The sequence below is a fragment of the Mirounga leonina genome, unplaced genomic scaffold (assembly GCF_011800145.1).
Source record: "Mirounga leonina isolate KUSES-001 unplaced genomic scaffold, KU_Mleo_1.0 Mir_195, whole genome shotgun sequence".
NCBI classification, from domain to species: Eukaryota; Metazoa; Chordata; class Mammalia; order Carnivora; family Phocidae; genus Mirounga; species Mirounga leonina.
The window spans coordinates 719,315-746,974 of NW_023270490.1; the positions used below are offsets into that span (position 1 = coordinate 719,315).

The 27,660-nt window shown below is 40.6% G+C and overlaps 1 protein-coding gene across 2 annotated transcripts in view; it reads left to right on the top strand.

The window, feature by feature from the left end:
• The window catches only part of CSE1L (chromosome segregation 1 like), a 45,528-nt gene extending 21,253 nt beyond the window's left edge, over window positions 1-24,275 (top strand). The window contains exons 7-25 of one of the 2 annotated variants that reach the window (XM_035025359.1): window positions 726-833; window positions 2,236-2,328; window positions 5,319-5,486; window positions 5,616-5,745; window positions 7,291-7,356; window positions 7,777-7,979; window positions 8,599-8,683; window positions 10,557-10,618; window positions 12,911-13,047; window positions 14,174-14,277; window positions 15,842-15,939; window positions 17,237-17,387; window positions 17,533-17,741; window positions 18,134-18,231; window positions 18,333-18,418; window positions 19,002-19,083; window positions 20,284-20,430; window positions 21,218-21,449; window positions 22,359-24,275. In XM_035025359.1, coding sequence (XP_034881250.1) covers window positions 726-833; window positions 2,236-2,328; window positions 5,319-5,486; window positions 5,616-5,745; window positions 7,291-7,356; window positions 7,777-7,979; window positions 8,599-8,683; window positions 10,557-10,618; window positions 12,911-13,047; window positions 14,174-14,277; window positions 15,842-15,939; window positions 17,237-17,387; window positions 17,533-17,741; window positions 18,134-18,231; window positions 18,333-18,418; window positions 19,002-19,083; window positions 20,284-20,430; window positions 21,218-21,449; window positions 22,359-22,448 — 2,349 coding nt within the window. In that variant the 3' untranslated portion in view covers window positions 22,449-24,275. The remainder of the gene's footprint in view (window positions 1-725; window positions 834-2,235; window positions 2,329-5,318; window positions 5,487-5,615; window positions 5,746-7,290; window positions 7,357-7,776; window positions 7,980-8,598; window positions 8,684-10,556; window positions 10,619-12,910; window positions 13,048-14,173; window positions 14,278-15,841; window positions 15,940-17,236; window positions 17,388-17,532; window positions 17,742-18,133; window positions 18,232-18,332; window positions 18,419-19,001; window positions 19,084-20,283; window positions 20,431-21,217; window positions 21,450-22,358) is intronic. The other variant, XM_035025360.1, reaches the window with a different exon arrangement.
• The last annotated feature ends 3,385 nt before the right edge of the window (window positions 24,276-27,660 follow it).

Sequence of the window (27,660 nt, forward strand, 5' to 3'; positions counted from 1 at the left end):
CCACTGGATTATAAATGATACTGTCTGGAGTTTGGCATTTCATTCAGAAAATTTTAATATTCATATTTCTTTACTCCAGAATATAGGGAGTACCATTTGTTGAGTGTCTTTTACATAGTGTACAAAGGTACTGGATATTTCATGTATATTTCTTCATTCTCATATTCTCCGTCTGAGGCAGGCATTATTTTCAGATTATACATGAGGAGATTGGGGCTCAGTAAAATAACTTACTTGCTCCAAGTAATGCTCATTATGAACAGCAGAGTCTGGATTATATCCAGGTCAATCTGGCTTGCAAAACCTGTGCTCATAGCAGACTAATCTGCTTTGGTAATACATTTCTAGACTCTCATGGTGTGAAAATTAGAGGTGTGCATAGTTTTATAGATAAGCCTGTTTATTGCAGTTAGAATAACAAATAATTGGAAGCAGTTCAGATGCCAGGGGTATCATTTAATGAGAGCATATAAAGACAGTTTTGTAATATATTTATATGCACAAAGGAGAGTGGAAGGATCTGGTCCAAATATTAAACATTGGACTTCTAGTAGTGCTGTTATGGACAATTTAAAAATATATACTGTTGTAACATATTTTTCAGAATCTCTTCAATGACTGTATACTATTTAAAAGCCAAATTTCAGAGAGGATATAAGTAGTCTCAGTCTGTTTCACTAAAGTTTACAGTACACTAAAACCATGTCCCTAAATTCCTTCCTAAGGCCACTATTGAACTCTGCAGTACCCATGCAAATGATGCTTCTGCCCTAAGGATTCTTTTTTCTTCCCTGATCCTTATCTCAAAATTGTTCTACAGTTTAAACTTTCAGGTAAGTTTTGTTATATTTCTTGCTTTTGATTCTTTGATGTCAAATATACACGTTTTCAATTAATAAAGACTTCTTTGCCAGCATTGATTTTTCTGAAAGAAATTAGTTTTTTTCTGACTCTCCTCCCATTCTTTGCCTACAAGTAGTGTTCTATTTTATAGTCCTTCCTAGAGATATTTCTAGGACATTTCATGGGGAAAGGTATCATTTTCTTATAGTCTAATAACTTAGAGGACCCTACTTCCTAAATCACTGTTTTGGACAGTCACCTTGTATACTGTATTATTGAAGACACGGGGAGATCATATTCTCAGACCTTTCTCTTTTATTCATTTAAGTGGATATTAACACTGGAGGAACAGTGTTTTGGTTAGAGGTCTATGACTAGCTTACACAAAAAGGCTTTTATTGGAAAAATGGGAGACAGAACACTAAAAAACCAGGTTTTGGAAGGTATAAGAACCAGTGGCATTTCAGAAGAAACATAGCTATAGACTTCTAGTAGAAAATGCCTGGTCACTGTCTTGCTACTGAGATAGTGGCCTCCATTCTTTTTGTTCTTGAATCATTACTTTAAGATTCAGTGTTCCAGGAATGAGAAGAGGGGTCTTAATGGTGCAGATTACTATACTGAGATGCAAGAGGAACAGTCTGGCCTTTTCATTGCTCATAGCCAGGGCCATGTACCTGGACTTCCTCCTCATAAAATGATTGCACTCAGAGTGGTAGGAAGAGCATTCTCCAAAAGGAATAGGCAGAATAGGAGATGAACAGCCCAAAATGGTATATCTACATCAGTACTCATCTGGACACCGGTTTGAGAAAGTTTTACTTAAAGGATATCACTGTTTTTGCTTACATCTTCTTTTGAATTCTATTTCCTAGAAATCAGGTAGGATGAGGCTCTTAATAACTTGTTAGGCATAGTCTGGAAGACCAAAGAAAGAGCCATAATCTTTATCCTTGGGGTGGCTTATCCCTCATTAAGAAGGCAGTACTGTGGCACAGGAAATCCGTAGCTATATAAGACAAAAAGTCTGAATTGGTGGTCATCTTACAATAAAAGCGATAGTTGAGAAAGGAAAAGGAAGATAGTGGTAAGCACTCGAGTTTCATACAGTCTTAGCTGGACCTTGAAAGAATAAGTGAGTTTAGATTGGGACAGGAAATAGGTGGCATCATTTGTAGTTGAAAGTGTATAAACCAAAGAGACAGTGGTTTACTCAGCTGCCAGGCCTGGCTGGGATAAAGAATTCTTGGTCTAAATAGTTAATGGTTGGCTCAGGCTGAGGAGTGTGAACTTGAGGCTGTAGGCATGTGGGAAATGTTTAGCATGGGGGCAAAGCTTACTAGAATAACATTGCTTTTAATCAAAAATCTCAATTCAGTGTTTATTCTTTAGGACCTCCCTGAATTTTTTGAAGATAATATGGAAACTTGGATGAATAATTTTCATACCCTCTTGACATTAGATAATAAGCTTCTACAAACTGATGTAAGTATTTAAAAATGGTTCACAGGTATCCCTGTTTTAACTGAAGAATTGTTTGAAATATAATATTAGATTTTGATTAGATCTCAGTTTTTAAAAATGTAAAATAAAAAGTACTCTCTGAAAACCTTGGAATATAGTTAGACTTCAGAAAATGAAATCGTTATTTGAGAGCATTTATTTTATTTATTTCTATATTTTTAAAGATTTTATTTATTTGTCAGAGAGACGGTGAGCACAAGCGGGTGGAGCGGCAGGCAGAGGGAGAAGCAGGCTCCCTTCTGAGCAGGGAGCTTGATGTGTGGGACTCGATTCCAGGACCCTTGGGATCATGACCTGAGCCGAAGGCAGAGCCTTAACCGACTGAGCCACCCAGGCGCCCCGAGAGCATTTATTTTATTTATTTAAAAGATTTTATTTATCTTTTTGACATAGAGCACAAGCAGGGGGAGCAGGAGAGGGAGAGGGAGAAGCAGGTTCCCCGCCAAGCAGGGAGCCCGATGTGGGAATCATGATCCGAGCCAAAGGCAGATACTCAACCAACGGAGCCACGCAGGCGCTCCTGTTTATTTATTTTTAAGTAAACTCTGTGCCCAGCATGGGGCTCAAACTCAGGACCCAGAGATCGAGAGTTGCATGTTCTACTGAACATTTAAATTTTGGTTCCTAAAAATTTTTTTATTCTTGCACTGTTAGTAGGTAGAATCCAAGAATATAAGTAATATTTGATTATGTGGGATGTTCTGTGTTTGGTTGTTATTTTTTTAATTATTTTTTATTTAGGGGTGCCTGGGTGGCTCAGTGATTAGGCACCTGCCTTTGGCTTGGGTCGTGATCTCAGGGTCCTGGGATCGAGCCCTGCATCGGGCTTCCTGCTCAGCGGGAGGCCTGCTTCTCCCTCTCCCACTCCCCTCCTTGTGTTCCCCTCTTGCTGTCTCTCTCTCTGTCAAATAAATAAAATCTTAAAAAAAATTATTTTTTAAGTTCAGTTTATGTTTGGTTATTTTTAGCACACAGAATTAGCCTTATTGTGGCTTGGCATAGGTAGATTCACAATTTATAGAGAAGGCTATTTTTTTTTTTAAGATTTTATTTATTTGACAGAGACACTGAGAGAAAGGGAACACAAGCAGGGGGAGTGAGAGAGGGAAAGCAGGCTTCCCGCAGAGCAGGGAGCCCAATGTGAGGCTCGATCCCAGGACCCTGGGATCATGACCTGAGCTCAAGGCAGACGCTTAACGACTGAGCCACCCAGGTGCCCCTAGAGGATGCTTTTTCTTTACAAGATTGAAAGTAAAGCCTCAAGAGTATTCACACCGTGAACATTTTATGAAATAGAAAGCTATCATTGAAAATATTAAGAAAACTTAAACCTTTGTACCAGTAGCCTCTTTTTAAAAAGTCAGTACAGCCTGGGAACGTGGGGACATTATGAAGGTTTGTAATGTGTTAAAGTTTCTGGTCTGGGTTTTGTAATATGTACTTTTCATCATAGCACTTCGTGTTATCATTTACTTGTTTATTAATAGACTTACAATCTATATTCTATAGATATATACAATCTATATTCTATATTAATAGATTTACAGTCTATATTCTTTTTTCCAAGAAACAAAAAACTTAAAAAGCAAAATATTAAGAATGCTTCCGTTTCAGATAAAATTAGACCAGGTGGTTCAAATCAGTTTTGGGGAGTAGGATGCAGAGAGAGAATTGTTTCTGTGGGTGTGCAGCAAATTTTGTCTGGGATTTACCAACTAAAAAGCAACAAAAAAGATTCGGCCCCCATGAAATAATTCTTTCAGTCCAGTAGGAAAAAAACGATGCCCTTAGAAAACGAAGCTTGTCTTCACACTTCTGTCTAAAGGAAGTTTTTCACCTAGGATTCTTACAGGGAGCTGTTTGCCCATTTAACCAGGTACTACCTTATGTCCTCTCACTGTGTAATATCCCTTACATTTATGCCTTGAGGAACCACCTGTTCTCTCTTCTAACTTTGAGTTCTTTGGCACATAGTACAGCTCAAAAGGTGTTTATGGATTGCCATCACAGTAGAGATCATTATATAAATGACTGTCATGGTTTAGATTGGGGTTGGCAAACTTTTCCTGTAAAGGTTTAGGTGGTAAATATTTTTGGCTTTGTGGGCTGTACAGTCTCTGTTCCAGCTACTCAGCTCTGCAGTTGTAGTTGAATGAAAGCAGTCATAGGCAGTACTATAAATTGTGTAAACATAAAGAAGGAATGAGCATGGCTGTGTTTCCATAAGACTTTACTTACAAAAATAGGCAGCAGGCCTGCAGACCACAAGTTTGACCCTTAAATTAGATTGCTGTTTAATATTTTATAGCCAGAATATTGTTGGTGAGAATCCTATAGCATTATTATTATTTTTATTTTTTAATGATTTTATTTATTTGAGAGATAGAGTGATCAAGAGAGATAGCACACGAGCAGGGGCAGAGGGAGAAGGAGAAGCAGGCTCATCGCGGAGCAGGGAGTCCGATGCGGGGCTCAATCCCAGGACCCTGGATCATTACCTGAGCCAAAGGCAGACACTTAATTGACTAAGCCACCTAGGTGCCCCATCCCATAGCATTATTTTATCTTAATGTATTTGAAATGAGAACCTTATGGGAGGAGATAGCAAGACAGTATAGCTGACCATGTTACAAAGGGAAATGTGATATGGCCTTTTATCATTCAGGTTTCTCTATATTATTTTCAATTGAATATGTAAATATTTTGCAATTCAGCAACCAGAAGAAAAGTCTCTATTTAATTTGAAAACTTTGAGAGCTACGCTTCATGATTAATAAATGATAAGTATTTCATTTGTTATTTATTTGAAAGACTAAATGAATACATTGACAATGGCATAGTTGTAGATTACAACCCTAGGTTTTATTTTTAGTTGACGGAATTACAGCTACTCTGTATTAATGGTAACTTTAAAGTTTTATGTTTGAGTTTTCTGTTTTTTCTTATGTGAGGATGAAGAGGAAGCAGGCTTATTGGAGCTCTTAAAATCCCAGATTTGTGACAATGCTGCACTCTATGCACAGAAGTATGATGAAGAATTTCAACGGTACCTGCCTCGTTTTGTCACAGCCATCTGGAATTTACTAGTTACAACAGGTCAAGAGGTTAAATATGACTTGGTAAGATGATGGTGGAGACAAATAATTAAGACATTGCCTCCCTACCTCCCCCAATTAATAAATGATTCAGTTCTGCTCTTAAAAATATGCCTATTAAAAAAAAATACGTATTTTTGTGTTTTATTCCAGTTAGTAAGTAACGCCATTCAGTTTCTGGCTTCAGTTTGTGAGCGGCCTCACTATAAGAATCTGTTTGAGGACCAGAGCACGCTGACGAGTATCTGTGAGAAGGTTATTGTGCCTAACATGGAATTTAGAGGTAATTATAGCGAAGTTTGAAGCCTTTTCAGGAGATTAAAGCTTGCTTTTTTTAAAGCATGTATTAGTATAAATTTATTATTAAGTCTGCTCCCTGTTGCTTTTTATAATAAATGCAGTCTAATTTTTTTTATTGCTAATTAAAACTTCCTGTAGGTCACTTGCTCCCTATTTTCTAAACCAAGACAGAAGGAGAAAAAAGTGATAAAAAAGACATTTGTGAGTGTTGCTGGGATGAGCTTTGTTTTCTACTGTAGAGCATTTTTCACAGAAATACTGAATAAGGCTACAGATATTCCTGTTACATTGAGAAGAAAGTAAACCATCCAGGATCTCAGTTTAGGAAAGAATTTGGTATTGTTTGATTTAGTGTTTCACTGGGGCAAATAACTATTGTTCAGTTGAGTGTAGAAGTGATTGATAACCTTTAAATGCAGAGCTAAAGCCCACTCAGTTTCTGATTAAGGTTAAGAGAGCCCTAAGACACTATATTTGTATACAAACTGTCTTTCCTTCTTACAGCTGGGAAGAACAGGCAGTAAATGTGGAAGGAATTGTGTTTTATGTCAAAACAATCATTAGATCAGTGGTTCTCAAATTATCAGCAACTAAAAGCGGAATTAAGGACAGTACAATGTGAGGTTTTATTTCCTTTTGTGTTTTCATAAAACTATAAAGGACAGATCTTTATTTTGGTATTGCCTCTCCTACTTTGTCTGGTTTGAAATGACTTTTATGAAATGGTGATTATAGTTGTTAGGCCCCCCTTTTTTTTTTTAAGATTTTATTTATTTATTTGACAGAGACATAGCGAGAGAGGGAACACAAGCAGGGGGAGTGGGAGAGGGAGAAGCAGGCTTCCCACGGAGCAGGGAGCCCAGTGTGGGGCTCAATCCCAGGACCCTGGGATCATGACCTGAGCCGAAGGAAGACGTTTAACGACTGAGCCATCGAGGTGCCCCAGGCTCTTTGTTTTTTTAATGTCCTTGTCTAGCAGAATAAAAGTTGACATCTCTAGGTTGGGCCTCAATATTCAACTTTTTGAAGTTGGTGATTGGTAAAGTCCAATTCTGGGGACACGGTCACATTAGAACAAGTGAGCTGTGAATTACCTGTTACCCAATTGTTTAGGGTGGCATTTGCTGCTCTTAAGTAATGATAAAGAATATATGAAGTAGGGGCACCTGGGTGGCTCATTCGTGAAGCGTCTGCCTTCGGCTCAGGTCATGACCCCGGGTTCCTGGGATCGAGCCCTGCATCGGGCTTCCTGCTCTGCGGGGAGCCTGCTTCTCCCTCTCCCTCTGCCCCTGCTTGTGCTTTCTCTCTCTCGCTTGTGCTCTCTCATATAAACTTCTTTTTAAAAATGTGTGTGTGTGTGTATATGTATATACATACATATATATATATATGAAGTTTTTTTGGGAAGGAACATTCTGCTGGAAAACATGGCAGTTCTACATAGTCTTCTGTGTACTTGGCTGTGAAAGTACAATGACTTTTGTCATGTCTTTTGAGGGGTTATTTGAAGTGCCATCTCTCTTTGTAGCCGCTGATGAAGAAGCCTTTGAAGACAATTCTGAGGAGTACATAAGAAGAGATTTGGAAGGATCTGGTATGTATTTTGGTTTTGAACTTAGTCTGATAGCAAGGCTCTTTTAAAGTTGCTCTTTCTGGTCACTGGGGAGGAGTGGGAGTCAGGGTAAGTATGCTGTCTTAACCAAGCCTTTCCTCCTCTAACTTTATACACCTTAAAGAGGACTCTTGTCTGAGCTTGGGTGTAGAGTCCAACATTGAATCATCTGCCTTCTCTTTTTTATATGCTTATTAGTGTGTAACTACTACTGTATCCTTTTTAGTTCCCATTTTGTGTTTCTTGTGAACAAAAGAATGTTCTTTTTCTTCTTTTTTTTTAGTGTTCTTTTTCATTGTTGATGTTGCTAAGAGCGATCAGATGACAATTTGTTGCCTTATAATCTTGGTCACTTGGTTTGTGGTTGTTTCTTTTATGACATATTTCCCTTTGATTTTATAGATATTGATACTAGACGCAGAGCCGCTTGTGATCTAGTACGAGGATTGTGCAAGTTTTTTGAGGGACCTGTGACAGGAATCTTTTCTGGTTATGTTAATTCCATGCTGCAAGAATATGCAAAAAACCCATCTGTCAACTGGAAACACAAAGATGCAGCCATTTACCTAGTGACATCTTTGGCATCAAAAGCCCAAACACAGAAGGTGAATCTTTTCAATATAGTCTTGTTTTTAAAATAGACTTGGTGTGGTAATCACAGAAATCAGAAAGAAGTAATACATTTCTAATGATCAGCCTACTTTGCTAGATAACCTGTTAGTTCCGATTCGAATTCATATAGTCTCCCAAGATGACTTTACATTGATATATTAAGCACTTTATTTTCTTATGGATAGAAAACTGATAGATACCACACTTGTTTCCCTTAGCTGAGACTTGGTGTATATAATGTGCTTAATTTAAATTTAGCTGTTCCTTAAATTAGGGAGATTTCTTTATTGTCTATTAAAATAGTCTTGGTTTTTTATATTTAAGCAGTTTGTGATTTGAAGTGTTCATCTCCATTTGTAACCTGTTTGTTATTTTAGAGGGGGGTGAGGGGCAAATGGAGAAGGGGAGAGAGACTCTTAAGCAGGCTTCAGGCATCACAACCTTGAGATAATGACCCAAGCTGAAATCAAGAGTCAGACGCTCAACCACCTGAGCCAACGAGGCACCCCATAACCTGTTTTTTAAAAGTTGCCTAAATTTCCTATGTGATAGATTGTATCAGATGTATACAGATATTTCATGTCATTTACCCTGTTAAAAATTGTTTTTCAGCATGGAATTACACAAGCAAATGAACTTGTAAACCTGACTGAGTTCTTTGTGAATCACATTCTCCCTGATTTAAAATCAGCTAATGGTGAGTTTGTGAAAAATTTTTTATGCCACTTACTTTTTACTTGAGTGGTTTTTTTTGTTTTTGTTTTTTAAGTATCTAGTATCTCTGCATCCAACGTGTGGCTAAAACTCAAGACCCTGAACATCAGGATTCACATCCTCTACTGATTGAGCCAGCCAGGCACCCCTGCATTGTTATTTTATACTACAAAATAAGTAACATGGCAAAAGTCATAAGGTCATAATCGGGGCTCTACAGCACCGTGATACTCAAAAAATTGGCTCCTGTCCTTGTGGCAGTTATTCCTTTTTTTTTTTTTTTTTTTTTTAAGGATTTTATTTATCTGAGAGAGAGAAATGGGCAGGGAGACGAGCAGAGGGAAAAGCAGACTCTCCGCTGAGCAGGGAGAGGGGGGCTCAATCCCAGGACCCTGAGATCATGACCTGAGCTGAAGGCAGATGCTTAACCCAATAAGTCACCCAGGCGTCTCTGCAGTTACTTCTTTTATTGAATAAAATCTCAAATGGTTTCCCCAGATCTTGCACTGTTGAAATTAACTTTCTTTAAAGAAGATGTTGCTTGTATAGAAGGAAAATAGGAACAACTAAGATGAAATTGTAGCTCAGCTTTGTTAGGCTGGTGCATACTCTAGGAATTATACTTCAGTTTTCTTTCCCTTCTCATTTAAAAAATGTAATCTTAAAAATTGAAGTAAATTTAAAGTACTTCAAACTGATAATTAAGGATAACTTCTTATGTTTTTTTTTTTTTTTAAAGATTTTATTTATTTGAGAGAGAGAATGAGATAGAGAGAGAGAGCATGAGACAGGGGAGGGTCAGAGGGAGAAGCAGACTCCCTGCTGAGCAGGGAGCCCGATGCGGGACTCGATCCTGGGACTCCAGGATCATGACCTGAGCCGAAGGCAGTCGCTTAACCAACTGAGCCACCCAGGCACCCTTTTTTTTTTTTTTTTTTTTTTAAAGATTTTATTTATTTATTTGAGAGAGAGAGAATGAGAGAGAGTACATGAGAGGGGGGAGGGTCAGAGGGCAAAGCAGACTCCCTGCCGAGCAGGGAGCCCGGTGCGGGACTCGATCCCGGGACTCCAGGATCACGACCCGAGCCGAAGGCAGTCGCCCAACCAACTGAGCCACCCAGGCGCCCGGATAACTTCCTATGTATGAAAGTATATACATTATATATTCCCTTTCTAAAAACTTTTTGTATGGCAGGCACCTGGGTGGCTCACTCAGTTAAGTGTCTGACTCTTGATCTCAGCTCAGGTCTTGATCTGAGGGTCATGAGCTCAAGCCCCATGTTGGACTCCATGCAGGGCATGGGGCCTACTTTTTAAAAAAATAAAAAAGCTTTTTGTAAGGAAATTTTAAATATACTAAGAGGGAGAATATTGTAATGGACATCCACGTGTACTGTCATCTGGCTTTAAGAATTTTAAGTAATTGATCAGTATTCTTTTTTCACTAATATATTTTCCCACCATTAGAGCAGTTTAAAGGAAATCCCAGCCAGTGCTTGCTTTGACAGCACATATATTAAAGCAAATCCCAGCCTGAGAGACATGTTTTTGATTCAGAATAGCTTCACTTCTAGCTAAAAGATGATATATGGTTATTAGCTTGTGGTCTAAATCATTTTTATTCAATTAATGTAAGTAGTAAGTGCATGTCCATTTGTAATGAAACTTACAAAAGGAAAAAAAATTAATCATAATCTTACCAGAACGAATAGCTACATAGTAGATCTTTATATAATTAAATAAGCTTCAATTATTTGACATGGTTACCAAAACTGTTTCAAAAATCTGATAATGTTGCCAATCTGGGCGTAATAGTCCTGAGCACTTAAATAACTATGGTTTTATTTTTTTAATAGTGAATGAATTTCCTGTCCTTAAAGCTGATGGTATCAAATACATTATGATTTTTAGGAATCAAGTAAGTAGCTTTTGATTTATGTGTTATATGCCATTTAATCTCTTAAGTTTTATTGTATACCAGCCTCTCTTCCCTTCTATGCAGTCCTTCTTGACATCCACATCTAACAGAATGATAACTTCTTAAGAACTTAGGATTCCAGACCATGCTTAATTTTCTTTGTCTCAAAAATAATCATTATACAGTGATTTTCATAAAAAATTGGGATCCGAACAAGGTACACACATTGCTTATGGTTGATTATATGTCTTGTCTTTCTTTTAAGATTTTATTTATTTATTAGAGAGAAAGTGTGCACAAGCAGGGGGGAGGGGCAGAAGGAGAAGCAGACTCACTGAGCAGGGAGCCCAACATAGGGCTTGATCCCAGGACCCTAAGATCATGACCTGAGCCAAAGGCAGATGCTTAACGTACTGAGCCACCCAGGCACCCCTGTGTCTTGTTTCTTATTTGATGACAGAGGTCTCCTCCCCTTTCATATGCCTGTTATTTGTTGGAGAAACCTGTCATTTATCTTACAGAAGTTTTTCACATTGTACTTTTAGCTGTTTGCATTCTCGTGTGTTTATGGTTTTATTACATACTTGTTTCCACAAAAGTTTTATAGTATTCCATAGGTTTAAAATTTTATTTATATAGGGGCGCCTGGGTGGTTCAGTCATTAGGGTGTCTGCCTTCGGCTCAGGTCATGATCCCAGGGTCCTGGGATCAAGTCCCACATCAGGCTCCCTGCTCAGCGGAAGCCTGCCTTTCCTTCTCCCACTCCCCCTGCTTGTGTTCCCTCTCTCGCTGTCTCTCTCTCTCTCAAATAAATAAAAAATCTTAAAAAAAAAATTTTTTTTTTATTTAATATAAATGGTATGCTATAGGTTCGTTCTACACATGTTGTCTTTTTTTACTGTGCTTGATATTGTTTTTGAGACGTACTCATTTTAGTAGATGTAGTTCATTTTTTAATAGTTGTGTGGTATCCCCATCATAAGACTATCCAGTTTATAATTTCTTGATTTATAATTTTTATGTCTTTGGCACATATTTACAAGGGTTACATGCAACCTTGTGAAGCTGCTCTGCTTTATTTTTTAAAAGATTGATTTATTTTTTTTAATTTTTTTTATTTTTTAAAGATTTTATTTATTTATTTGAGAGAGAGAATGAGAGAGAGCAAGCACATGAGAGGGGGGAGGGTCAGAGGGAGAAGCAGACTCCCTGCCGAGCAGGGAGCCCGATGCGGGACTCGATCCCGGGACTCCAGGATCATGACCTGAGCCGAAGGCAGTCGCTCAACCAACTGAGCCACCCAGGCGCCCTAAAAGATTGATTTATTTATTTGAGAGAGAGATTGAGCACACATGTGTGTGGGGGGGTGGGGGGGCACAGAGGGAAGGAGAGAGAGTGTCAAACAGACTCTGTGCCAAACGCGGAGCCCAATGCGGGGCTCAGTGTCATGACCCCAAGACCACCACCTGTCTCAAAATCAAGAGTCAGATACTCAGCCGACTGCACCACCCAGGCTCCCTGAAGCTGCTCTATTTTAAAGAGTAATGGATGGGAATTCTAAATTTTTAGATGTTTCTTTCTTTTTTCTTTCTTTCTTCCTTTCCTTTCCTTCCTTTTCCTTCCTTCCCTTCCTTCCCTTTCCTTTCCTTTCCTTCCCTTTCCTTCCCTTTCCTTCCTTCCTTCCTTCTTTCCTTCCTTCCTTCTCCTTCCCTCTCCTTCCTTCCTTCTCCTTCCCTTTCCTTCCTTCCTTCCCTTTCCTTACTCCCCTTCCCCTTCCATAGGCTCCACACCCAGCATGGAGCCCAACACAGGGCTTTGAACTCACAACCCTGAGATTAAGACCTGACCTGAGATCGAGTCGGATGTTCAACTGGCTGAGCCACCCAGGCGCCCCTAGAATTTTCTAATGAAGATTAGTATTCTTATTTTTGCACCACCCCTTTTTTTAGAAGAGAAAATGAGGCACAGACAGCTTAAATGACTTTTCCAAGAAATACCTGCTAGTGAAAAGTGTAGTTCTTAATATTAATGAAATCTTAGTTTGCTTGTCCATTATAGTACTATTTCATGATGTGTGTTTTTATCTGCAAGATTTTCCTCTAACCATAGTTTAATGCTCAGAGAAAGAGAATTGTGAATGTGAATTGAGCCATTACATGGAGGTAGAAGTTTGATTTCTCATCCGTATCGTCTCCCATTGTAACAGCTGAAAAAAACACACTTTCCATAATCAGCAAGCCCTTCTAAGGTTGCATCATTGACTTAAAGCATGCATATTATTGTGTTTTTCAGGTACCAAAAGAACATCTTTTAGTCTCTATTCCTCTCTTGATTAATCACCTTCAAGCTGAAAGTATTGTTGTTCATACTTATGCAGCACATGCTCTTGAGAGGCTGTTTACCATGAGAGGGCCGAACAACACCACTCTGTAAGTATTTGATTCTAAACAATTTCTATTTTTTCAGCTTAGGGTGGGGAACTGTTCTGTGCTGCTCAAAGTTCTCTTTGACTATATTCATAATGTCATTAGTTTGAAAAATAAATGTGTACTTTTCCCTCATTTAATAATTCTGTCTCAGTCCAAAAAGATGAGGTCGTATGCTAAAAATAGATACATTATGACAAAAAGTTAAATAGGAAATTGGAGCAAAGGAAAATAATGGGGTGAGATTCTAAAAAGAAATGTGTGTCCAAGGATCCTGTTCAGGAGTTAAGGAAACTCCTGCAATTTGTGTGCTGTCTCCTTGCAACCAAGGCATAGAGGGCAACTTGGTAAGTTAAAATTTTCAGTGTCCTTGAGATTAAAATTAAACAGTTACTTAGAAGGCAACTCAGAAATGGGCCTTCATTAAGGGGGTGTTCTTGCAACATCATGCAACAAAGTTGTTTTTACGTGGCCATTTTTGCATTATTACCCCATGTGGAGATAGGACACAACTGAGTGAAAATAATTCCCTAGGATCCCAGACAGTAGTTCTTCTGGCCTGAGCCAAGGAGACAATGTAGAGGAATGGACGGTCTGCGTGTCTTTCAGGCCATTCTTCAGCAGTGTTATTTCTTGAAACTGAGCTTTGGGTAAGAGATGTAAAACAGTTCTAGGTTCTTTTCTTCTTTAAGAACTTGAAGTGCAGATATTCTTAGAGCCAATTAAGGGTTGAAAGGACATCCTTTGAGGTGAGTCAAACCAGTACCTGTCTTCAGGCCCAGAACTCAATGCAGAATTTATGCACCTGCTCCAGGAAAAGCAAATGACTGAGACCCCGAGTCGGAGCTCTATTCTCGGTGAGGATGGATATGACCCAAGGGTGACCTGAACAGCTTTAGATGTCCGGTTTGCCTGGATTTTGGTTTGTGTTTGATCCCAGATGTGCCTTTTTAGGAATTTTACATGAACACATGTAAACAGTTACTTTCCTAAGCTGTCTGTTGATTGTCAGTGGTGGGAGATGGCTAGCTTTTATGCCAAGAAGTGTGATTTAGTGGTTGCCCAAGGGTATTCCAGAGTGATCAGCTCAAGAGTTGGCAGTGACTGAAAGCTGTTTTTTCATCTATAGCTTTACAGCCGCAGAAATCGCACCGTTTGTTGAGATTCTGCTAACAAACCTTTTCAAAGCTCTCACACTTCCTGGCTCTTCAGAAAATGAATATATTATGAAAGGTAGGCCGTTTCCCTGGTGTATAGACTATAAGAACCCCATCTCCGATTACAGGGGCGAATGCTCTGAGTTGTACTTTAGGTTACGTAGTCTATGAACCAGATATTGTGGGCTAAGCATTAGGTAGGTTTAGATTATTTTTAAATGGAAAACCTTTTGTTTACTGTTAATGGTATTTTCAGAAAAAAATTTACCCTAGTTTGGTATAGAGCTCCTCTTGTTAAAGTAGCAAACTCCCTTTTTCTTTACCTAGATTGATTTTGTCGAGGGCAGAGATCAGACGAGACTTTTGTTGATGGCTTGCTAGATGCTAGGCTAGGTCTTGGCGTGAAGCCCGGGTGCACTTGCTGGGCTGCACACGCATCCTGCCTCCGCAGAGCTACTGCCAAGAACACAGGCAGCTGTCAGCCCCTGCCCACTGCCACAGGAGAGCGTCATGGTGACCGCTCTGACTTAGTCACTGTTGCATTCCAGCAGCCTAGCTGCGTCTGACTCCTAGGAAATGTCAGGCCCCCTGGGGTATGTTGTGTATCTGTGTTTACATGTGTTTATATGTGTATCTAGGTACGTATTTGTGTTTTCAGCACCGTACTTCTCCCAGTGGTGATGCGTGACTGCTGTTGTTGAATGTCTGTCTCTGTGAGGTTAACTGGCGTGTAGTCTCATTACTGTGTTCCTAGGGTGTGCGAGAGCACCCGGATGCATACCTTCTCAGTAGTACTGTTGGATGAGTGAGTCAGCAGACTCTGCCAGCCCAGAGGTGGGGCACTGACCCATCCTCAAACCCCTTGACCCCCCCAGCTCAGGGACGGTTTTCTCTAGGGAGTGAGGGATACGCAGTGGTTAGCTAGCTGGAAGGTGAGTCTGGCTGAGGGAGAAGAAACATGGCCAAGTTTAGGGGGCAACAGAGGATAACTTTCTATCCTCTGTGCCTGATACATAGTAGCTGCTGTGCTTGGTAAACATCTATTCTACTTGTGCAGAAACAATTATGTACATTTTTAGCTTAATAATGTCTCTCTCATGCCAGATGTTTTTAGGCATCTATTAATGAGCAGTATTCTTGTAGTGTGGACCCTCCGTAGCTTTATGTGTATTTTTAGATTTTTCTTGGGCCCCTAATCTCTCTTTTGGAGGGAGATGGACAGATGGTCTTCTCTCAGTTTTTGGTAGGCTGTGATGTGTCCATTAGGCTAGGGCTAAACATTACCTGCCATTGATTTTCTAAGTGAAGAGACTGGAAACTACTCTCTTCCAGCTACTGCCCCCCTTCCCCTGTCATTCTACCACTTCCTCCTGCTCAGTGTTTGCCTCTTTAGTCATTTATTATTTCTTACTGTCCCTTTTTCCTTTTAAGCCTTAGGCTTTCTGAAAGTACCTAAATTTTGTTGTCAGTCCTTGGCATAATTTTGAAAGGAAAGGACATTTAGATTGTTTATAGAGAGCTATCTGGGGGTTGCTTAAGGGTCTTAAAATTTTGTTGGTGAGTCTGTGGACTTTTTTTTTTTTTTTTCGTAACCACTCTTTCTGAATTTTAACTATTCTTGCTCTTTTTATATTTTACAGCTATCATGAGAAGTTTTTCCCTCCTACAAGAAGCCATAATCCCCTACATCCCCACCCTCATCACTCAGCTTACACAGAAGCTTTTAGCTGTTAGTAAGGTAACAAGACCAGTTTTAAGAGTACAGTTGCTTTTTAACTTATGCTTCAAACTGTTTGAGCCTCAGAACTCTCTGGCAGTGGGTCAGGCTTAGGAAAAGTTCTCTGGATTCTTCCTGACCAACAGTTAAGTACCTTTTAAAAGTGTGGGGAGATATTAGATTGGAGACATTACAGCACTTGCCTTTATAAGTGTAGGTCCAGAAACTTTAAAATGTTTCATTTGAATTATTCTCATTTAAAAAGTAACATGTTTCATTGACTACAATTGAAAAAGTACAGAAGTAATTGATCTGAAATGATCTTAGATGCAGGAAAGCAGGCTCTGTACCAAGTGGACAAAAAAAAGGCTACTCAGACTTTTATAAAATGATGTAGTCCCTTGTGTCTGGTCTCCTTTACTCTTATTTCCCCCAAGTAAGGTCCATTCCTTTGATCAAAAATTTTACAGATATTTTGATTTCATATTTATTAATACTAAGATTTAGAAAATAAAAGTCAGCTTAAGGCTGCCAAAATTCTTGTTGAGATGCCTGTTCCTAATTACTCTATGGAAAAGAAATAAATGTATAGAACTATTACAGGGACTTTGGAGAACAGTGATCATTTTCCCATTGAGTTCTGGTAAGGGTGTTGGACTGCTTTCGGCCTTGGGGGATTTAGAGAGAAGAGACCTTGGGTCTTCCACTGTCCCCCGCCCCAAACTTCTAAGTTCATCAACTTCATATGGTAGCCTTCCAAGAAGGACTTCGTTTGATGGAAAATAGGGTTATGTTGCTTTGAAAATTGAAAACCACTGATAGAAAGGAGTGCCACTCTGGAGGTACAGACATTGAGACCCATAGAGGTTAAGGCTTGCCTAAGGTCCCACACAAGGCTAAAGGCACAGCCTGGTCATACATGTCCCTGCTCGTTTCTTCCAGCACTGCTTACAGGGTTGGCTCTGGGGGAGCACGTGGCTTTCAGACAAGTTCCTTATAGCACTGGGAACACTGAAGCTCGTGGAGTCCTCTGCCTGTGACTTATTTTTCATAGTGGACTTTTGTCCATTAAAAGAAAAGAAAATAGAAATAGGCATTAGTATTGTTTTATTTTCTGAATTTTAAAGTCCATATAAAACTTTAACATATATGTAGGCAAGTGTAATTGAGGTTTTTTTTTTTTAGTACTGATTTTTTTTAAAAGATGGCCTCTCAGTGTGTTTTAGAAGGGATTGGTGTGTGTGTTTTATTTTAGATATTTAATACAGTCACTTGGATTATTGGAGAGTGGTGGTAAGCTTTCTGTTTTTAATTTCAGAATCCAAGCAAACCTCACTTTAATCACTACATGTTTGAAGCGATATGTTTGTCCATAAGAATAACTTGTAAAGCTAACCCTGCTGCTGTTGTAAATTTTGAGGAGGCTTTGTTTCTGGTGTTTACTGAAATTTTACAAAATGATGTACAAGGTAAGTTAAAAGAAGTTATTTTCTTTCTTACTGAATAAAACTATTAAAGTGGCTATTAAAATGGAGCCTGCCTGTGAGGTATGTGCCTTTTTGTGGGAGCCATTAGTTATGAAGCTGACAGCTCTGTTTTTACTTTTATCAACAGAATTTATTCCATACGTCTTTCAAGTGATGTCTTTGCTTCTGGAAACACACAAAAATGATATCCCGTCTTCTTACATGGCCTTATTTCCTCATCTCCTTCAGCCAGTGCTTTGGGAAAGAACAGGAAATATCCCTGCTCTGGTGAGGCTTCTCCAAGCGTTCTTGGAACGCGGTTCAAACACGATAGCAAGTGCTGCGGCTGACAAAATTGTGAGTGGGATTTTGATGTCATTGTCGTTTTATAAGGTAGCGGAGAGAACTGAGGATAGTGGAGTTTTAAAAATTCTTAAGTAAAATAAATGTAACAAAGTAGTTATTAGAAAATATTAATGTATATTTTACTACAATTAGGTATCCTTTAATTATCTCCATGGTAGGAGATAAAAAAATAGAGCCAAATAGGTTAATTTCAGGAACTTAACTTTAAGGCTTATTGTGATGGGATATTTTCTGACTATACTTCAGAAGTAGGAACAAAAGTGAAAACGCTAATTATTATAGCATGCACCCTTTTCCAAAACATCACCTGCTTAAAGTGTAACTTTCAGAACAGTTAATCCTTGCCTCTTTAACGGAGTATTATTTGATCTAATTTGTTGTAGCCTGGGTTATTAGGTGTCTTCCAGAAGCTAATTGCATCCAAAGCCAATGACCACCAAGGTTTTTATCTTCTAAACAGTATAATAGAGCACATGCCTCCGTGAGTATGAGTATAACCCTCACTGTATAGATTACTCAAGGACTGTTGGGTACTCAGAAGATGCTGACTTGATGCATTGTTGGTTTTATTCACTTCTTTAGTGAGTCCGTTGATCAGTACAGGAAGCAAATCTTCATTCTACTATTCCAAAGACTTCAGAATTCCAAAACAACAAAGTTTATCAAGAGTAAGTAAAATTGGGGCACCTAAGTGGTTCAGTCGGTTGAGTGTCTGCCTTTGGCTAGGGTCATGATCCCAGGGTTCTGGGATCGAGCCCCACATTGGGCTCCCTGTTTGGTGGGGAGCCTGCTTCTCCCTCTCTCTCTGCCTCTCCCCCTGTCTTATGCTCTCTCTCTCTCTCTTTCTGTCAAATAAATAAATAAAATATGAAAAAAAAAAAAAGCAAAATCATTTGGCTCTTCTTACAGAAATAAGGAAGGAAAGTAGCTAAAACCCTTAGCCTTTATGGTTACACATAAACGTTTTATCAGTTTTAAGCTTTTTCTATAAAATATTTTAAGATGTTTGTATTCTCCAAATAGTAAGTCACTTTCAAATATATTGTGTTCCAAAGGTTAGTGTCTTAAGTTTAGATATCAAAACATTTTTTGTCTATACTGTATGTTAATTGTATAATAAAGGGAATATTGATCCCAAAGTTACCCATTGATTTTAATGATTATGACTATTTCACGTGGCAGACTTGTGCTGAATCACTTGTTTAGTGCACTGAGGCCTCTGTATTGATATTCTGTATCTCCTTTCAACAGGCTTCTTAGTCTTTATTAATTTGTATTGCATAAAATATGGGGCGCTGGCACTGCAAGAAATATTTGATGGCATACAACCAAAGTAAGTTTGTTTTTATTACTTACTGTATTTTGTTATTTAAAGCAAAAAAAATTGACTACTTTTAGCACAAACCAGTATTTCTATTTTATAGATGGTTTTATAGTTCTTGGTGGAGCTATATATCTTTGTGGTTTTCAAAATATTCTTAGGACTGTTGAGTTGCAAAGAAGAAAATCCCTGCAAACATTTTTCTAACTCCCCCCCGCTGCCTTCTACACAGCCAGTGTTCTGTGTGATTCTGGATGGTTGGGGTTGTCTCCAGGAGCCTGCCTTTGTTAAGGCCAGGAGTGTGATTTTTCAGATGAAAGTCTTTGCTTTTCACTTAGTGTACATACAAAGAATGTAGTTAGATGGTATTTCCCATTTCATAGGGAAAGGAAGGATAGAAATGATAGAGAAGAATTTGAAGAAAAAACTCAAGTGAGATCCCTGTGTTGGTATTATATCAAAAAAATTCCAGACTGACTGAGATGAAAAAAATGAATTAGCCTGAAAAAGTAGTACCAGAATATATGCTTTTCAGCTGTAGAGATTTGTGAGGAAATCAGTTTCATGAACTGCTAGTGGGTAAACCGGTGTGATCTTTCTATAAAGCAAAAAATAATACCTAGAGTATTAAAATGTCCAGTATCTTTGATATCCACTATTTCCACTTCAGGTAATTTTAGTGAAGTAGAAACTGAGGATTTTACATCGTTTGGTATTGCTCTTAGGATGTTTGCAACAACATATTAGATTGGTGGCTAAATAATTTTTATAATATAGTCATTAACATTTATATCCTTATAGATACATAAACATAGGAAGTTGGGAAGTTTATAATCCAGTAATGTTAAAACTCGTTATTACTGGATAGTGGGGTGGTGATGGGTAATTCTTTTTCTTCTTTCTCTTATCTAATTTCTAATTTTTCAAAGATTTGAGTAAATAAAAAAAATTGTGCCAGAAAACCGGTTGTGAAGATTCCACATGAGCACAGACTAGTATTTCACAGAAGTTGTTAGGAGCACTTGGCCACAGGGCCGAAGTTTGAGGTTTCATTTTTGCTTTGTCATCTCTAGGTCTCTGCCATTCAGTTGGCCAAAAATAGTAGCTCTGTATTTTGGATTTTATCATGTCCCTAAGGAGTCAGTGTAAGTAACATCTAATAAGCATTTCACAGTTTAATTATAGTGATAGTCTAATGTTTTATTTTAATAGAATGTTTGGAATGGTTTTGGAAAAAATCATTATTCCTGAAATTCAGAAAGTATCTGGAAATGTAGAGAAAAAGATTTGTGCGGTTGGCATAACGAAATTACTAACAGAATGTCCCCCAATGATGGACACAGAGTATACCAAGCTATGGTAAGTAGTACTCCAAACTTTTTGGGAATTACAGCTTCCTTCCCTTATGACTGCAAAATTAAACAAGCTTATTGTCCTGAGGGCTGAGAATTGGGTTCTGATGTCAGGTTCTCCACTAGCAACCATCAGATCCAAGACAGGACATGTGGGTCCTTCTGGATCTAGAAAGATGTTTCCTGATTCTTAACTTTATCAGAGGGGGTTCCTGTGCCCCCTCTGAGAATCTGGTGAACATTGCTGGTCTACAGGATCTCTAGGAATGTTCATGACAGACACTCAGCTAAGTTGGCTTAAATCTTTAAGTGGAGAAATTGAATAGGCTAAAAGAGGATCTTATGTGCTTGTGCTCCATGACTGGTATTCCTGGCTTTTCTTGACCTCTTGCTCTCAGGAACCTTGCCTCATTTTGGGTTCACTCAGGCACCGTCTTCAGAAAAGGATCTGATGATTCGAGGCCTATTTCTTCTAACTAACTTCTGGCAGCAGTGAATCTCTGGTTTGGCTTCAGTCACATGGCCTTCTTGGCCAGTGAGTCACACAGCCAGCTGGACAGCTCTGGGGATGGAGTAGTTTCCAAAAGGGAAATTGGCGTGCTGTGGCCGAAAAGAAGTTAAGAGTGGTTTTGGAGGATACATGTAGGAACTGAGGTCCATCCCATTTCAAAGGTCCCTTGCAGCTCTTGAGACTGTGCCTCTATGATTTGTGTCTCTGAGGAATTGCTGCTTTTTGTTTAGATCTTCAGAAGTATTCACTTTATCTTTTGTCTGCTTGCTTGCTTCAAATCCAGGACTCCTTTATTACAGTCTCTGATTGGCCTTTTTGAGTTACCTGAAGATGATACCATTCCTGATGAAGAACATTTTATTGACATAGAAGATACACCAGGGTATCAGACCGCCTTCTCACAGTTGGCATTTGCTGGGAAAAAAGAGCATGATCCTGTAGGTCAGATGGTGAACAATCCCAAAATTCACCTGGCACAGTCACTTCACAAGCTGTCTACCGCCTGTCCAGGAAGGGTAAGTGTGTTGTCCAGGAACTCTGATGAACAGACCCCTTTCTGGGAAGGCAAGAAGGTAGGAGTTATGCTGGTGCCTATAGTTAGGCCTTAATTTTCTTTCGTTAAAATGATGTGCTAGAAGTAGATTTTAAGCAAATGACTTTTGGAATAAGGACAAAGCAGGGGATAAAACCCCCTCACACCTCCTCCACACACTTTTTAAGTTTTATTTATTTATTTAAGTAATCTCTACACCTGACATGAGGCTTGTACTCACAACTCCCAAGATCTAGAGTCGCTGGCTCCTACTGAGCCAGCCAGGCACTCTAAAACCCTTTGAATAGAAATGTATTTATTTCCCAGATTGAAATCACTCTTCTATTAAAATGTAGGCATTTTTTTTTTAACTGCAGCATACTCAAATATTGGATCATGGAGTAAACATAATGGCTGTAGAGTTGCATTATCTAGCACCTGTTACAGAGTCTTCTAGATGATTGGAGAAAATGTGTATTTTTCAATGTTTCATTATGGAAAACTTCAAACACATAGAAACAGCATAATGAACCTTCACATACAGACCCTTCAAAAAGTACCAGTGTTCTGCCATTCTTGTTGCATGTGTTTCTCCTTGGGCATGATGTCATTTCACCTATATGTACTTAATTATGCATTGCTAACCAATAAGGACTTTTTTTTTTAATCCCCACAATGCCACTACCACACTGAACAGCAGTAATTCCTTATGGATCTGCTTTTTAGACCTATCCAGTTCTGAAGGTGTAAAGCAGTTGAGGTCCATGAGAATCTCTGCAAGAGTCACTGGTGATGGACTGCCCTTCCCAAGACACAGCAGTTCTGGAGAAGATGGGGCTTGTGTTGGTTTAGTAGGATCTCCAGGAACCAGCATGTTTCCCATCTCTTGTAGGTTCCCTCGATGGTGAGCACCAGCCTTAATGCGGAAGCGCTCCAGTATCTCCAGGGCTACCTTCAGGCGGCCAGTGTGACACTGCTTTGACCTGCGTTTTCCAGATTGGCTAAGCCAAGGATGGTTTCTGAGGAAATCACATAGACGTCTGAGCACAGCTGCATTAAAGCAAGTTTTCCTTTTGAACTTGTCACAAATTCCATCTTGTAAAGAATATTAAATGTTGCTTTAAGCTGAATCTTGAGCAAATTAGGTGGTTTGTGTGATCATAAATAGAAGTGGGTGACTTTCCAGTTTGCAGCTTCCAGGGACAGGTATTAGTTCAGTATATGATCATGAGTTGAGCATTTGCACTGTTGGGATAACTTTAAAATTCTGATGGACACTGAGCGTGGAGACTTTTTTCTGTTACTAAATTGTTTTGTTTTGAGGCATTGCGATTTGTGTTTCTCTCCTTTGTATTTTTGTCTGTTTCCGTAAGCTTTTATTGGAAATGTGAGTAAGTAAAGAATCACTGGTGTAACTTGCCAAGAAATGCACATTTCATAGTTTTAAATCTAAGAAGTTTTTTTTTTAAAGCCCTCAAATATGTATCTAAGAACATCTTAAAGACAGGTTTTTGGTGCTAATACTATTATAATGAGTTTCTTTAAATAACTGAAATTCAAACTCAGTCTTTCCTTACCAGGGAAAAGGGAACATTAATAAAGGTTTGGGGCTTATCTATTAGAACTTTTCTGGACCCATTTCTAGATGGCAGCATGAACTCTGGGCAGATGGTTCCCTCTGTGGATCGGGGAAGAGATGCCCTAGCTGGCTTCACGAGGCTGTTGCGTAGGTTAGACTGCATAGACGTTTGCCCTTTTTGAGAGTGTCTGTCTTATCTGCAGATTGGTGGTTACTTGGAACTTTTCAAAGTACAGCCTGAGGTCTAGGATGAGCCATGAGAGTGGGTATACACTAGCAAACAAGGCTGCCTGGGCAGGTTCTAGAACAGTTGGGTTTTTGGGGAGTAATCAGACTAGCTCAATTGAGAGGCATAGTTTACTTCTGCTGGAATTGTCCGTTCAGTGCAGATTAAATTGAAATCTCATTCTGCACACATCAGTGATCTCTTTTAAACTTCAGGCACCTGACTTGAATGTTTTTTCTTCACATGCTGTTTTTGTAGCGTTGCGTGAGAAACCCTCCAGCTTAATCAGTCTAAGTGTTGTATCAATCATTTATTTTTGTCTTGACATAGTAATGGAAGCATTAAATCATATATCACTATTTAAGTGGTCACTGGCAAGATATTGAGATATTATTGGGATCTACTTTTGAAGTATAATTTAATACAGGTAAAAAATCTGTAGTGGAAAACAGTCGGTGGTGATGATTTTTGTTTGCTGCTTCTTACATAAGCTCCGAGAGCACCTGTTTGGCAACGATCGGGTAGAGCTCTTGGTGAACAGTTAAGTACATAACACAGCACATTCTGTTGCAGAGAACCCTTGCTTCAGCATCTTAGCCTCGGAGGACTGAGCAGGTTGTGAATTTTTTCCTCCTCAAAACCACCAGAAGATGGTTTGTCTTTGTAAATGTGCCTTTTAAAATAGTTTCTGAACAGAAAGACTGGTACCTTTCCTATCCTTTACTCTGGCACAAGTCATTAATTCTGCTAATGTTTAAAAATGCTTTAAATGGAGGTTTCTCATTCCATCATCTTAGACAGTTTACCTAGCTTTTAAAGATTTTAACAGCTGGTATGTAGTGAGTTTCTGACAGGTCTTAGTGACTTTCTCAGTGTGGTGATGCCAATTCTTTGTGGATGTAAAGAGTTGGATTCATACTTTGAGATTGGGCCAACCTGGGTTTGAATTACTCTGCGTGTGACATGTATGACCTTGAGCAAATGACTCAGCCTCTCCACTTTGATGTCTTCTGAAAAATGAGAAAAATCACCTTCAGGATGGTTGTAAGATGTAAAAAAGACATACTTTAAGCAGAGAGCATATGCAGAGTTAAGTACTAATAAGTAAAAGCAGCTATTTGATTGTTTAGGATGGGCTTGGGGGCAAGCGCAGGGTGGGGGGTTGCCTTGGAGGAAGGGTTTGTTACTGAACAGGGCAGAACGCCGCCCTATCTTAGCAGTGGTGGTGTAGTTCTGGGGGGGTGGGAAGGGGAAGACTTTTCAGAAGAGTCCCAGCCCAGGGGGTAGTTTTAGACACAGGGGAGAAAGGTATCTAACCTGCGAAGTTCCTCATGAGAGCCTCCTGCTGCTTCCACAGATTCTGTTTGAGCACATCTCCCCTTGTAACAGCTTGATTTTTAAAAGTAACATTTCTGATATAAATGTATTTTCTTTGTTGGAAACTTGGTAAACACAGAAACCTACCTTCAAATATTTTGGCTTTTCCCCCTAAACAGAGTTGAGATCATTTATGATTTGATATGCTTTTTAAACATTTAACAATAATTATAACCACTGTTGGAAATGATAAACTCTTGAAGTGAACATTCTTTATACAGGAGTCCCTCTCTTTCCTGACGGTGGGATTACTGAGCACTTGTCCCGAGGAAAGCTTCGCGCCAGTTGCTGTAGCCCGGCCCTCCCCACACGAGTGCCGTAGCCAGTCTGGGTTTAATCCAACTTTACCCACGTGTGGTAACGGAGCGACGGCCTTCCGGTTTTCAGCTCCTGGGGCCTTTAGTTCTTCGTCTCCTCAACTGGCAGATCACCCTCCCTGCTATGAGAAGTAAAAAACTAGGTCGCACTTCTTAGATCTTCCTCGGTGGTTCTCTTCAACTTTGGCCACGGTTTCTTGGCTCCTCAGTATCTGTGATAAGGTAACTCTGATGTCACAGGAGAGGGCGCTCCGTCCTGTGCAGTAGTCCCTTATCCGCTGGGCTTTATCTGTAGGTGTCTTTTAAAGGGGGGAAAGTGAGAATCCGTACTTGAGTACTGTTTGGCCCGGATGTGTGACTGCAAGACTTGCCCCTGGGCCATCCTGGGGTATGCTGAGGGGCTGCTCTTTTGTAGGGCAAAGGAGCTTCATGGACCCGTTGAAAATAACTTGAGGTCATTTCTAGTGGATTCTCCAAAAGACCTAAGCGGCTCCGGTTACAGCTACAGGGACACACGGGCCCAGGGGGGTTGCTGCGTGATAGGTGGTAAAGGCTGTTTCTGAAATGCTCACATGTGGCTGGAGAAGGCAGTCATAAACTAATAAAGTCATTTACCTATTTCTGGGTTTTCTCCCTTCTCGATTAGACAATGTGAGAGAAAAATGTGGCAACAGGGAAGCACTGTCCACATGAAGAAAGAGCCACAATAGGCAGGTCAGTTTTGCAAAAAGGAGACCATTTAATGGGGAAGCGGGAAACATTAGGAGAAAAGCAGCATATTTATCTTGCACCGGAAAAAGGTCCATCTCCTCACGAGAAGTTAGGGTCACCCCTTCTGAGTCTAGAGGGGATGTGATGACTGCTCCCAGGTAGCTGGGTTTCTGCAGCAAACATCAGCTGAGAACACCTCCTGATCTGTCTCCCAGGCGAGTCCACAGGGCAAAGGGAGGTGGAGCCCAGCATCCACCAGGTCCTGCCCCTCACAGAGCAGGCTGTGTCTCAGGAAGGCTGGCAGCCCCACTGGTGAGATCCCAAGTGGAGGGAGAGCCGCCTCGGTCAGGACTACAGATTTCAGGCTAGAAGGAGGGAGGAAGTTGCTACTCTGGTGCCCGCTGAGCATCCTGGTCAGAGGCTGCAAGACCCTCCCGAGGAGCGGCAGGTGGGGGCGACAGACTCGAGCCGACCGCCACAGGTGGTGCGTTCCAAACCCCCAGGCACGGGAACACCTCACCCTTGGCTCTGACCCTCCGCGCGAAACTCCCTTCAGTCCCAAGGCCAGACTGGCTCTGAACACGGACAGCAGTCTCCAGGGGAGACGTGTGTCTGCAGCAGCAGGGCCGGACGTGCCCTCTGTTTAATTCAAAGGCAGCATCTCTCACCATGATCCACAGCATTTGGGATGCCATCAAGAGGAACGGCTATCATTTAGAGCTCTGTGTTCTGTATTAGAAAAACCCCACTAGCAATGCTGACTGCGAAGCACAGTGGTTCTCAAATTACCACGGCATCACCTAGGAAATTAGAACTATGAGAAATACGCGTTGAGTCCCATACCTACTACACCACAAGCTCTGGAATGGGACCAGCAACCTTTTAACAGCCCTCCACCACGCGAGAGGATGCTCAGTGCTTAAGTCGGTGGGCAGGGACTAGGATAAAGTGAGGTAAAAGTGAATCGATCGAAGAGACACACGGACCTGGTAAAGCTGTGCGCCCTGCTGGGGAGCAGTGCTCTCGAGCTTCGTGGCCTCAGAACTAATGGATGCGCAATTGACAGCTCTGGTTTTGCACAAAGGGGGACAAAGTCAGGGCCCACTAGGGGCCACGGGCCTCAGTGGACCTCTTCCAAAACTCAGCCACTCCCTACAGTTCCAGCATAGACACAAATTCTTGTTCTCGTGGAATCTGTCACTACAGATTCTCTTGGGAGACTTGTGGTGGCCTGGGGCCTGCATCCCAGTGGGAAGATGTGAGAGCTAGACAGGACAGAACAAGCAAGATTAGGACTGGACACCTCCGGCATGGAATCGGGCAGAGTCCTCTCCATCAGCCCTGAGTGGTGGGCCCAGAGGGCGGACCAGGAGCAGCCTGCTTCCGTGTCCGGCAGTAAGAACACCAGGAGGTAGGTACGAAGCGCTTCCAACACCAGGTGCCCCGAGGAGCTACTGACACGCATTGTCTTGGCGGTGAGAGAGAAGGGAGTTTCTAATTTACAGATAAACTGAGGCACAGAGAGGTGAAATCATTTGAGGTCTCAGCAAAGCGGTGACAGGTCAGGACTGATGCCCTGGCTGGTAGCTGCGCTTGTTACGAGCTCCCACGGCCGTCTAGTTGGGCGCACCGCCTTGCCCTCTGAGGAGGCCCCCAACCGGCTCCTCTGCCAAGTGTAAACATTCGTCCACCTACATCACAGCCCCTCCGTCCTTCAGGAGGTGATCTCTTCACAGCACAGAAGCCTCGTCCACATGGGTGTCTACCCTCTACCATACTGCTCCCTCAGGCAGGCGTTACCTGGCCGAGGCGAGCAATGACAAAGGTTGGCACACCATCTCAGAAAGGGTTGGGGCTTTCAGGGAACAGACTGTTGCCAACAAATCCTCTAGACCCTAACTCGCCAAACTCCGCCAAAAACCGGCGTGTCCCCCTCCCCTAGGGTAGGGGAGGTCTGCACCGCTCTGGTTTCCTTATCACCCTC